This window comes from Halichoerus grypus, chromosome 11, assembly GCF_964656455.1.
Source record: "Halichoerus grypus chromosome 11, mHalGry1.hap1.1, whole genome shotgun sequence".
Classification (NCBI taxonomy): domain Eukaryota; kingdom Metazoa; phylum Chordata; class Mammalia; order Carnivora; family Phocidae; genus Halichoerus; species Halichoerus grypus.
In genome coordinates, this window is record NC_135722.1 from 55596589 (window position 1) to 55608804 (window position 12216).

At 53.0% G+C, this 12216-nt stretch overlaps 1 protein-coding gene across 1 annotated transcript; it reads left to right on the forward strand.

Moving 5' to 3' along the window:
• Positions 1-7167: 7167 nt before the first annotated feature.
• Positions 7168-10339, forward strand: B3GNT6 (UDP-GlcNAc:betaGal beta-1,3-N-acetylglucosaminyltransferase 6). The gene is given in 2 exon segments (XM_036072991.2): positions 7168-8757; positions 8760-10339. Coding segments are annotated over 2 exon segments (1191 nt in total). The 5' UTR covers positions 7168-7748; the 3' UTR covers positions 8942-10339.
• The last annotated feature ends 1877 nt before the right edge of the window (positions 10340-12216 follow it).

Below are 12216 nucleotides of genomic sequence, written 5' to 3' on the forward strand. Positions count from 1 at the left end.
AAAAGAAAGACAGGCTGGTTACAGCAGAGAGAGCAAAAAGTGAGTGTCTGGGGAGATGAGCAGGAATCAAGTCACACAGGGCTTTCAAAGCCACGTTGAGAACCTGAATTTGGAAAGCTCCTGAAAGGGTGGAAAATGGACGAAAGGGAGCCAGTGTGGGTGCAGGGATAGAAGATCAAATACATCTGAGTTAAATGGGAAGCAGCAGATTGGGGGTGAGTTCGCAAGTAAGTTTGGGAGTCATTGAATGTGAAGACAGAATCCTGGTGGAGAGCTAAAAGGTAGTAAAATACTGTGGATCTGGAGCTCAGCTGAGCAATCTGGGTTGAAGACAGAACTCTGAGAAAAACATACATGATACTTCAAGCCATGGGAGTAGAGGAGATCATGGAAGGAAAGAAGAGGGTCTCAGGCTGAGTCCTATAAACCAAACCATTTAAGGGTTAGGTAGAGGAATTATGAAGGGCAGGGCACCTCCAAACAAAGAGAATCACCACTCACTTGGAAAGGAATCTGAGGATGAGAGCCTGTGTTCTAGTTCCTCAGGGTCTGTGTATGGCTAGCTCTGTGCTCCACGTGGTATGTGGGGCGGGGGGGGGGGCAGTAGCCCGGACCCAACACCGCCCTGAGGCAGCAGGCTCCCAGGGGAGCCCATTGGCATTAAGTCCTGACAGGGTACAGTTACATACCTCATGTCCTTGGTGTCTGAAGACCTGGGTTAGGATCTTGGGCCCCCACTGAAGAGGTGTCTGTAGCCAAGTCACTTAACTTTAAATGTTGGATTCTGGATCTGTAAAATGTAGGGTTGTCTGAAGGGTTAGCACCATGGTGTAGCATGAATCTAATTATAATGGGCTTTCTGAATAGGATCCTTCCTGTAAGAATGTCTGTCCTGGGCCTGCCAGGGGTATCTCAAAACTTGTAGACAACCCTGAGGAGTCAACCTCTCTTCCAGGTCCCTCTCCCATTGACCAGTTTGACCTGGAACAAGGGGCCATCCAACTTTCCTCCCCTTCCTGGTCGTCAGATGCCACCTTGTGCTCACAGAACCTGTTTGTCTTGGAGATGGGGACAGGTTCCTCTGCCTTATCTCACTCCAGTTTTTCAGACTAGGGTGTGGCGGAACAAGCACTGGACTGAGACTTTTTACAATAGATTAAAACATCTACCCACTGTAAAGAGGCAGGCTGGAAAGGAGTTAAGATTGTTATAACTCCACCTCTGAACAGTACACACATTTCTGAAGTCACCCTGCCACAGATATCCACTACATATATCTCACTAGGTTCCCCCCGGCCATTCCAGAACCTTCCTAGAGCGGCCATAGTTGCCTGTCCTAAAGTCTTCATTTTACTCCAATAAACTTACCCCATCTTAACTCTCTCGCCACTTCAATTCATCCCTAAACTTCCCAAAAGACATTTCTGCTAAGGAGAAAAGATGTGTTTTTAGGGGACTTAAAATGAGTTAACAACATTGTCATTCTGCCCACCTGGGTGGTGGTCGGCTCCATGCCAGGCCTTGGACTCTCAGCCATGAGTGCGACAGGAGTTCTCAGTCTGGGAAAAAAATCCAGCCAGGTCCCTCCCTGGGGCTGTACTCTTGCCTTCCTACGCCCCAGATTTAATTGGTGCTCCCATCGTCTCTCAGCCTTCACCTGCCAGTTTCCAGGAAGTCTGGGCTTCCCTAATCCTCCAGCTATCTCTTACCATCCCCATTGAAACCTATACTCAAGCCCCGTCCCCCCTTTTCCTTCTTCCTACTACCACTCACTTCCCATTCATCCTCATCCCACACTCTTCTTTCATCCAGTTACTCCCCACGGACCCAGGACCCTCTAAATTAGCAAGAAGGACAAGGAGCTTGAGAGGTGAATGCTCTCATAGAATATCCAATAAAGCACCAATCTCCAAGGACACCAGCCTGCCATTCTGACAGCCCCTGCCCAGTTTAGGCTGGGCCATACCTTGCTCCCAAGCCTATACCCCACTCAGCATCTGCCTCTGGGGTCCCCACCTTCAGTCTCGCCCTCTCCAGACACTGTACCACCATTTGGGCTACTATAATGAACTCTTGAAAACAGAGATTTGTCAAGACTTTCAAAGGACCAAGTTAAAACTCCAGGCATGGCATTCAAAGCCCTTCCCAGGGTACTTCTAATCTATCTGTGTATCTTCAACTCCCAATATTTACCCCTCCAACCACATTAAGCCTGAAATGTGTCCCAGACACGTCCTGTTTATTCCCACCTCTGTAGCTCTGCCCAGGAGTGCCCTCTCCTTGGCTACTGGCAAAACTCCTTACCATCCCAAAGCCCATGTGGCAGGTTAAATATGGCCATCAATTTTTACAGTGCCTCCCCAGTATCTGGGCTGGTCTTGTGACTCTGACCAACAGAATGTGGTGGGAGTGATATAATGCAAGTTCTGAAGGTCAGGCCTCAGAGGCCTTGTAGCCGCTGCCCTCACCATCTTGGAACCCCAAGACCACCATGCCGTGAGGCAGCCCAGGATGAAGGAGCACAAAGAGTGCGAGGCCCGGCTGTCCCCAGCTGACCCATTAACTGACTAGAGCCACAGGAGCGAGCCCAGGCGGGCCCAGCACAAGAGGCCCCCAGGCCACCCGCAGAATCTTGAAAAATAATTGATGCTGGTTGTTTCGAGCCATTACGTTTGGGGTTGGTTTGTGACACAGCACTAGATAACTGATATTATCCAGTTCTAATGTGAAGTCTTCCTTGGCTCGCTCAGGTTCCCTTCTCCAAGTTCCCTCTCTGTGTTTTGTATGCATCCCACCCCTTTATAAATATTCAATATCTGGCTCTCCCAAGAGATGGTGAGCTCTTGAGGACCAAGACCGAGTCTGATTGACCACTCACAGTGATAATGGGATGAAGCCCATGATCGTTTGCCAAATAACAGTATGCTCGGATGTCATTAATGCCTTTAGAAAATATGCCTGTATGAACATTTTACATACAATTTCCCCAACAAAGATTTCAGAGCATATCCTATATTTTTAAATTTTTTTAAAGATTTTATTAATTTGTCAGAGAGAGAGAGAGAACACAAGCAGGGGGAGGTGCAGAGGCAGAGGGAGAAGCAGGCCCCCCGCTGAACAAGGAGCCCGATGCGGGACTCGATCCCAGGACGCTGGGATCATGACCTGAGCTGAAGGCAGACGTTTAACCGACTGAGCCACCCAGGCGTTCCCCAGAGCATACCCTATGTTAACAGAACAGGCCCCAGGCCCTGGCGTTGCTCTCAGTCCAGCAGGGAGAACTGATCATGAAAATACAGCATTCAAGCGATTCCATCAGGCATAGTGCCGGAGAGGCCAAGGCAGTCGTGGGTGGAGTCAACAAAACCGGAAGAGAGAGCATTTAGCTCATCACAAAGGGTAAGCTGTCACTGTAGGAAGCTTGTACCTGTCCCCACTTCACCTTCCCTCCAAGGAGGATGGATGTCATGGATTGGTCAGATTCAAGAATATTGAACCAAGCCCAGTCCCGGGGGTGGGGCCTCAGCTTGTGAAAAGCAGGGTGTTGAACGTAGGTCCCAGTCTGGGGACGGCTCCTGTCTATTTCTTCTCTCTCAGACACTCGAGGTAAGACGGGGGCTTGGGCTGCTTCCCATTGGTGAGGAGGTGCATTTTCTCCCCCTCCCAGCCACCCCTCTCCTTAGAGGGGGAAGCAAGAACCAGAGGAAGGACAGGGAGAGAAAGGAACCAGGACAAAACTTCCGGGTTAAGGTTCCATGCTTGGAGTTGGGGCCAAAAGTAATAAAAAATTTGTTTGCCTGCCATATCCACTGTGCATGTATTCCCCAGGAATACCTTAGGGTGGTAGGGGGCTGGTGGATAACCCAGGAATCTGTGTTCCATTCATCCATCTCGGCATGAAACCAGAGGAGGGAATAACCAACAGAAACTTTTCCTGTTCCTAGAACATGAGAAAGAGAGTCCCAGGCAGAGTGAATAGCATTGCAAAGGAAAGGAAACATACGCATGGAACAATAAATGGAGAAAGAAGTGACAGGGTCACAAAGGAACTTTATATGATCCTCTTCTGCCCCATAAACATTTCTGTGTTAGTTAGTTGCTAATGTTACTGTAGTACCCACTTACTGCATGCCATGCAGGGGTCACCTTACACAAATCAAATCCTATTATCCTCCGAGGCACTGAGATAAATGACTTGCCCATGTTCCCACAAATGAGGAATGTGAGGCTTGAAAGGGTCACCTACGTGGCACGTATGGCCTCTTTTACCAACTTAGTTATTCAGCAGCCACGGTAACAAGGACACGTTGAATTGAGCTCGTACCAGGTTTCCTGCAGGAGGTGGTGCTTGAGCTGAGTCCTGAGGGATGAGGGATCAGGGCCGGCAGAGGCCGTGAAAGCCTAAGGTGTGAGGACTCCAGGCGATCTGGAAGAGTGCACTGAGAAAAGGGGGAAATCCAGCAAAAAGAACTACAGAGGACACCCAAAGCTCCACAGTGTCAGCATCCAGGAACACAGTTCCACACACCAGCACCACCCTCAGGAACAGGACCCGGCCCAAACTTTTCCTTACTCATACCAAAAGGTGGCTCTGATTCAGCTTCCTGGATCAGCTTTATCAAAGTAAATGCAAGTTTCCTTGAGACAAGAATTACTGTTGCATTAAGACTGAGACGAGAGGCGCCTGGGTGGCTCAGTCGTTAGGCGTCTGCCTTCAGCTCAGGTCATGATCCCAGGGTCCTGGGATCAAGCCCCACATCGGGCTCCCTGCTTGGCGGGAAGCCTGCTTCTCCCTCTCCCGCTCCCCCTGCTTGTGTTCCCTCTCTTACTGTGTCTCTCTCTGTCAAATAAAAAAAGACTGAGATGATTTTTCTTTCTAGAAATGATTCTGGGCAGGGAGAAAGAAGATAGAGAATGCCTCCTGATTGCACTGAGGGATGAGTGTTAACCTTCTCGATTTCTCAGTTGAAACTCAAACACAGATTCAGGACTTGACACAAATTCCCACAGCTAAAGCAGTTGAGACTCAGGCCCAGTTATTCAGACTCCAAATTCTGTTCTCATTCATTTTTTAAATCTTTCATTCACTGAAAAAAATGTGGCCTGCCGCAAATGTGCTAGGCACAGGACAAGCCCCTGAGCCTAGAGCGATGATTAAGTAGACTTAGACCATCTCGCTGTCCCTCCCGTCTCAGTGCATCAAACGCTGAAGCAGGAATACACTGAGAGCTACAGGAGCCTACCTCTAGTATTTCTAATGGGACTGTGATTGCACCAACACTTCTACAAGGATCTCTCACTTTTTTGGGTAGTTATTGGCACTGCCATTATTATTATTATTTTAAGATTTTATTTATCCATTCGACAGAGAGAGAACACACAAGCAGGGGGAGTGGCAGAGGGAGAGGGAGAAGCAAACTCCCTTCTGAGCAGGGAGCCCAATGCGGGGCTGGATCCCAGAACCCTGGGATCATGACTTGAGTCAGAGGCAGATGCTTAACGACTGAGCCACCCAGGCGCCCCATGGCACTGCCATTATTTCACTGAACACCTGCTTTGTGCCCGTCTTGTGCTAGACATTGTGCATAGACTACAATACACAAGCACTAGAGCACAATTCAATCTAGTAACACCTACTATATGGAAATGACTCAATCTGAAAATATTTATTGAGCATATACTTAGGCCAAGTATTCATTCAACAAATATATTTTTTTAAGATTTTATTTATGGGGCACCTGGGTGGCTCAGTCGGTTAAGTGGCTGCCTTCGGCTCAGGTCATGATCACAGGGTCCTGGGATCGAGCCCCGCATCAGGCTCCCTGCTCAGCAGGGAGCCTGCTTCTCCCTCTCCCTCTGCCTGCCTCTCTGCCTACTTGTTCCCTCTCTCTGTCAAATAAATAAATAAAATCTTTAAAAAAAAGACTATATTTATTTGTTTGACTGAGAGAGACACAGCAAGAGAGGGAACACAAGCAGGAACACAAGAACACAAGAGGCAAAGGAGGGAGAGGGGGTCCATCCAGGCAGGGGAGCTCCAAGGCCGAAAGAGCTTTGTCAGGCTAAGGCTGGTGGCCAGGGCAGGGGGCTGACAGTAGGAAGCTGAGGAAAAGAGCATGAGGTGTAGCATGAAATCTGCACGGGTCACAGGTAATCCAGCTACTGTGGAGGAGGGATCTACTGAGAGCATGGAAGTATGTGGAGAGACCGAGCGGGAGGCTATGTCATCTGAGCAGCCAATGCTAGTTTGGATTAGCCTGTTGATAGCGGGAATGGAAGTGGACAGGTTGATGAAACATTTAGGGATTAAAATCAACTGGGCTTGGGTGGGGGGATGAAGACAAGGAGGGAGTCAATCACGGTTTGGGGCATGAACAAAAAACACAGTGGGTGGTGACACTCTGGGACAACTCTGGGGATGGAGATGAGAGGTTGCACCCGGAGTGGCTGTGGGCCACCACGTGGAGCTGCTAGGTAATAGGTGGCTGGATGGACATATGGCACTGGAGCTCGGAGGTCCTCAGGCAAAGGAGATATCTAGGACAGAGCCTGGGCACCTCCCACTATTAAAGGTGGAAAGAGGAGGAAATGAGCAAAGGGAATTGAGAGACATGGTTAAAGAGGGAGAAGGAAAGGCAGGAGAGAGTAGCATCTCTGAAACAAAGCAGAGTGTGTTTTAAGGACAGAACCCAGTGTGATGGGATTCACAGGGAGTCAATACAGGAAAGGCTATTGTGATCTGGAGTTTGTCTTTCTTCATGAAAGCAGGGCTTGAGGTGCAGCTGGGCAGGTGCGGGGAGTTAGATACACAGCAAAGAAGACCTGATTTGGCATGTTTGGGGAACAAAATAACGCCAGGCAGAAAGAAAAAGAAGTGGGGCCAGAGGAAGTGGAAGAGGTCATAATATCAGTGCCACTCGCTGATTGGCTACTTTATGCTCATTTAATGCTCCCAACAACCCTGCAAAGTAGGAATCTACTAGCGCTTTCTTTTCTTTTCTTTTTTTAGAGATTTGATTTATTTATTTGACAGCGAGAGAGGGAACACAAGCAGGGGGAGTGGGAGAGGGAGAAGCGGACTTCCTGACAAGCAGGGAGCCCGATGCGGGGCTCGATCCCAGGACCCTGGGATCATGACCTGAGCTGAAGGCAGACGCCCAACGACTGAGCCACCCAGGCGCCCCTCTAGTAACCCTTTCTTATAGACAACACTCAGCCCTAGGGATCAGAAGTGACTTGTTCAAGAGGATACGAGTAAGTGGGGACACCAGAATCTGACCTGGGTCTGAGTCCAATGCTATCACCTCATGCTTCCTTGACTAGGGTGGTAAGGGGGGGAAATGGATCAGAGAGAGTCAGGGCTGACAGGGATGGAGAGGAGGGAATAAGCACAGAGAGACTGGGAAGCAGGAACTCAAGGATATGGAGCATGGATATAAGTGGAATGTGGGGAGAGCCCGGGCTTCTGGTTGGAGCAACTGGGTGGATGGTGGTACCATTTGCTGAGGTGGAAAAGCAGGATTAGAATTCCCGGGAAGATGAAGATTTTGACTTTGACGTGAGTCTGCTCCGCCTAGGTGGCATGGGGAGATGTGGAGAGACAATGAGATTCTAAAGGTCAGAGCACTCCAGACCGTGGGAGACACGAGATGCTTCCGTGTTATCTTGAATTGTGGTTTCCTTTGACCTTGTAGCAGCAAAGTTGAGAAAGGCCTGGTTCGTGATGGGGTCAGAGTGTCCTTCCACTGATGTCAAACATGACTCCTGGTTCACCTCTGACTCGGTTTCCCACACAGATGGCTTCTCCCTGCCGCAGGTCCCTGAATCCTAAGACTCTGACCCTCGTTCTGGTGGGTGTGAGTTTCTTGGCCCTGCACCTCTGGTTCCTCCAAGCCTCCAGGTCCCAGCGGAAGAAGATGTGGGATGGCTCTACGGAGGCTGCCCCTGCGGCCCCTGCGGCCGTGCAGCCGTCGGCGTTCAGTTCAGGGTCCCCGTGTGTGGCCAACGACTCGGTCAACGCCACGGTCGACTTCGAGCAGCTGCCCGCACGCATCCAGGACTTCCTGCGGTACCGCCACTGTCGCCACTTTCCCCTGCTCTGGGACGCGCCAGCCAAGTGCGCGGGCCGCCACGGGGTCTTCCTGCTGCTGGCGGTCAAGTCGTCGCCCGCCAACTACGACCGGCGCGAGCTCATCCGCCGCACGTGGGGGCAGGAGCGCCGCTACCACGGGCGGCAGGTGCGCCGCCTCTTCCTGCTGGGCTCGCCCCCGCGCGAGGACGCCGAGAGCGCAGGCCGCCTGGCGGCGCTGGTGGAGCTGGAGGCGCGCGAGCACGGCGACATGCTGCAGTGGGCCTTCACCGACACCTTCCTCAACCTCACGCTCAAGCACCTGCACCTGCTCGACTGGCTGGCCGGGCGCTGCCCGCACGCGCGCTTCCTGCTCAGCTGTGACGACGACGTCTTCGTGCACACCGCCAACGTGCTCCACTTCCTGGGCGCGCAGCAGCCCGAGCGCCACCTCTTCGCCGGGCAGCTCATGGACGGCTCGGTGCCCATCCCCGACAGCAGGAGCAAGTACTTTGTGCCCCCGCAGCTCTTCCCCGGGGAGGCCTACCCGGTGTACTGCAGCGGCGGCGGCTTCCTCCTGTCCCGCCACACGGCCGGGGCCCTGCGCGTGGCCGCCCGCCACACCCCGCTCTTCCCCATCGATGACGCCTACATGGGCATGTGTCTGAAGCGCGCCGGCCTGGCGCCCAGCGGCACCAGGGCATCCGGCCCTTCGGCCTGCAGCTGCCCGGCGCCGCCAAGTCCTCCTTCGACCCCTGCCTGTACCGCGAGCTGCTGGTCGTGCACGGCTTCGCGCCCTACGAGATGTTGCTCATGTGGAAGGCGCTGCACAACGCCGGGCTGATCTGTGCCCGGGGCCGGAGGGTGTCCTGAGGACAGGCGGGCCGTACGCGGGAGGGTGAGCCGCCTCCACATCTGACGCTTTCCGTGCTGGGAATGCATCCTCCCTGCTCTGGATATCTTCGACCCCACCCAGCTCCGTGCCCCCGAACCCCAGCTACACACTGGAATCGCCTGGGCGGCGGTGGGAAGGGCCTGGCTCCTGGCCCCATCTCCACAGTTCTGACTATATCGGCCTGGGGTGTCCTCAGACATCTGGGTATTTCTTAAGCTCCTCAGATGATCCCAATGCGCAGCTAGGAATGAAGCCCACTGGGCAAGGGATGTGTTTTAACCCTCCAAACCCAGCTCCGTTGCCCCCTGGAGGAGCCTGCGGGCGGCCCCTGCACTGAGCCCGTGTGGGCGGTGGAGTCAGGATCCAGTGTCACCTGTTGGGTGCAGTACACGGGTGGTCGTTGTCATCATTCGCTCTGGAGTGAGTACAGATGGAGCTGGACTGACGGTCAGCAGATGGATTCCCTTCCCCCGGAAGTCAGTTCGCACTGGGGACCTGGAAAACAACCAGGTCAGAGCCTGGGGGGGTCTGACAGCCTTCCTCCCACCCAGTTCTCTCCACCACTCCCTCACCCCCCGACACCTCTGTGAGGTCAAAATCCCCACTGTGCAAAGTGGGAACCTGACACTCAGTGAGGACAGTGACTGATCCAGGGTCATGTGGTCATTCCCAGTCATCCCACCGCTGTGGCCCCCTCCACACTCACGACCCCAGCTAATGGCCTCTTCTAATAGGCTTGCCCATGCACACCTGCCCCACCAGCACTTACTCCCGGGATCGGGGGTGTGCGCGGGGTCACAGACAGCCTCCTCGCCAGGGTCTGGGCCTCAGGGTTGGTCAGCCTTGGGGAACCAAGCCGGGGGTTCAGGGTGGGATCAGTGTGGGGGTCAGTGATGATGAAACTGTGAAAGACGCTGATTGGGAAATCTGGACAGTATTTGGACGTGTACAGAACCGTGTTGGGGGTGGGGAATCCGATTAGTAGCCTTGAGGGACAATGATTAGAGGGTGTGCAGGGGTGACTGGAGTCTGCCGCGAACATCAGCTAGGAGGCTGGGGAGTCAGTGATCAGGACTGAGGATCAGGCTGTGGCCCTGACCTCCAGGAGCTGTCAGCCATCTTGGCAAAGTAGGAAAATAAACGAAACAGCTTCAGGGTGAGGCAGAAATGTGTATCAAGGGGCGCCTGGGTGGCTCAGTCGGTTAAGCGTCTGCCTTCGGCTCAGGTCATGATCCCAGAGTCCTGGGATCGAGTCCCACATTGGGCTCCCTGCTCAGCAGGGAATCTGCTTCTCCCTCTGCCTGCCGCTCCCTCTGCTTGTGCGCTCTCTCTCTCTGACAAATTAATAAATCAAATCTTTGAAAGAAAGAGAGAGAGAGAGGGAAGGAGGGAGAGAGAAAGAGAGAAAGAAGGGAGGAGGGAAGGAGGGAAGGAGGGAGGGAGGGAGGAAGGAAGGAAGGAAGGAAGGAAGGAAGGAGTATTAAAGTCCCAGCTGTGGGAGACGACAAGAAGGACACAACTTCAAGGAGGAAGGAGCCCGGGTGGGAAGTCAGGAGGCTGACCAAACGCCTTCCCTGCCCTCAGGACAAGGCCCATTCCTCCCCGCTGGCGGACTCGATCCGGGCAGAACCACAGGCAGTCCTGCTTTTCGGGGCTCCCTCCTGCCTCTGAGTCTCCACACAAGCTCTCATCCCCTCACAGGAAATGCCTTCCAACCGCCACCCCCCCCCACGTCGCTCGCATCATTTAGGAGGTTACAGCTGTCCGCCAAAATCTGCTGCCCCCTCCCTAGCCTACACTGCCCAGCTTCCGTGGCAAATAGGCATGGCCCTGTGACCAGGCTTTCTTAGATGACAGTGGACACCATGGGGAGCGCACCTGAACCCTGCCTCACCTGTGCTCACCCTCCCCTTCCCCTGGATTGGAACATGGTGGGCCTGTGACCCAGCTCTGACCTCGCAGATGAGGCCAACACTCCAGGCCTACCTCCAAACAAACAACTGCTCTACCCAAAATGTCAATAGTGCTGAGGTTGAGAAACCTCTTTTTCTCACTGCAAGGACCCAGAGTCTACCCTGAATCTCCAACAGGCCTTCACCCAACTCCTGATGCGTATCCAACTGCCTCGGTGGTCACCTCAGCTTGAATGTGCTGCAGGCACGTCTCAGGCCTGCCCCCTCGCCCATGTCCCCATCTCAGTAGATGGCACTATCATCACCTCATTTGCCCACACCAGAAGGTGGGAGGTGATGATGCATCTCAAACTCTCCTCCTCCCTCACAACCCATCTGGTCCATCACCAAGTTCCATTGATTTTACCTCCAGTCAGTTCTCATCTGTCCATCTTCTTCTCCATGGCGCCAGTCTGGCCTGGGTTACCACGAGCTCTCAGGTGGGCCGGAGCCTCCTAGGGATCCACTCTCCACCCTACAGCAGCCGAAAGGCAGATCTGGTCATAATTTGGCCCCTCTCAAAATCTAGCCCTATTGCCCTCGGATAAAAAGCAAATGCTTTCTGGGACTGGCAGTTTGACCTGCATTCCTTTGACTTCTCCTGCTTGATTTCTCACTCTGCTGGGGCCTCTTGAGGTTCGGTGCACTCTCTCTTGCCCCTGGGCCCTCCACCATGCTGTTTCCTTGCCTGAAACATTTTTCCACTCTCGCTTCATTTTTTTTAAAGATTTTATTTATTTATTTGACAGAGCAAGAGCACAAGAAGGGGGAGTGACAGGTAGAGGGAGAAGGAGGCTTCCCGTGGAGCAGGGAGCCCAATGCGGGGCTTGATCCCAGGACCCTGGGATCATGACCTGAGCCGAAGGCAGCTGCTTAACCAACTGAGCGACCCAGATGACACAGCTCTTGCTTCATTTGATATAATCTTCAGATACAAGGTGAAATGTCACTTCCTTGGAAAAGCCCTTCTCAACCCGCTAGTCCTGGGACACAGAGCTTCTCAACATGGTGGCTCCTCACACTCTACCTTGTTCTAGCTCTGAATTCCCCAGAACCCTCCACATCTGCTCTTGTGCCCGGAAGAATGCTGTTAGTTTCCCACAGCTGTGACAAACTACCACAAAGCTGGCTGCTTAAACCCATGCAAATTTATTCTCTTATAGTTCTGTAGGTCAGAAATCCAACACAAGCTTCACGGAGTTAAAACCAAGGTGTCGGGGCACTTGGGTGGCTCAGTTGTTAAGCGTCTGCCTTCGGCTCAGGTCATGATCCCGGAGTCCTGGGATCGAGCCCCACATCGG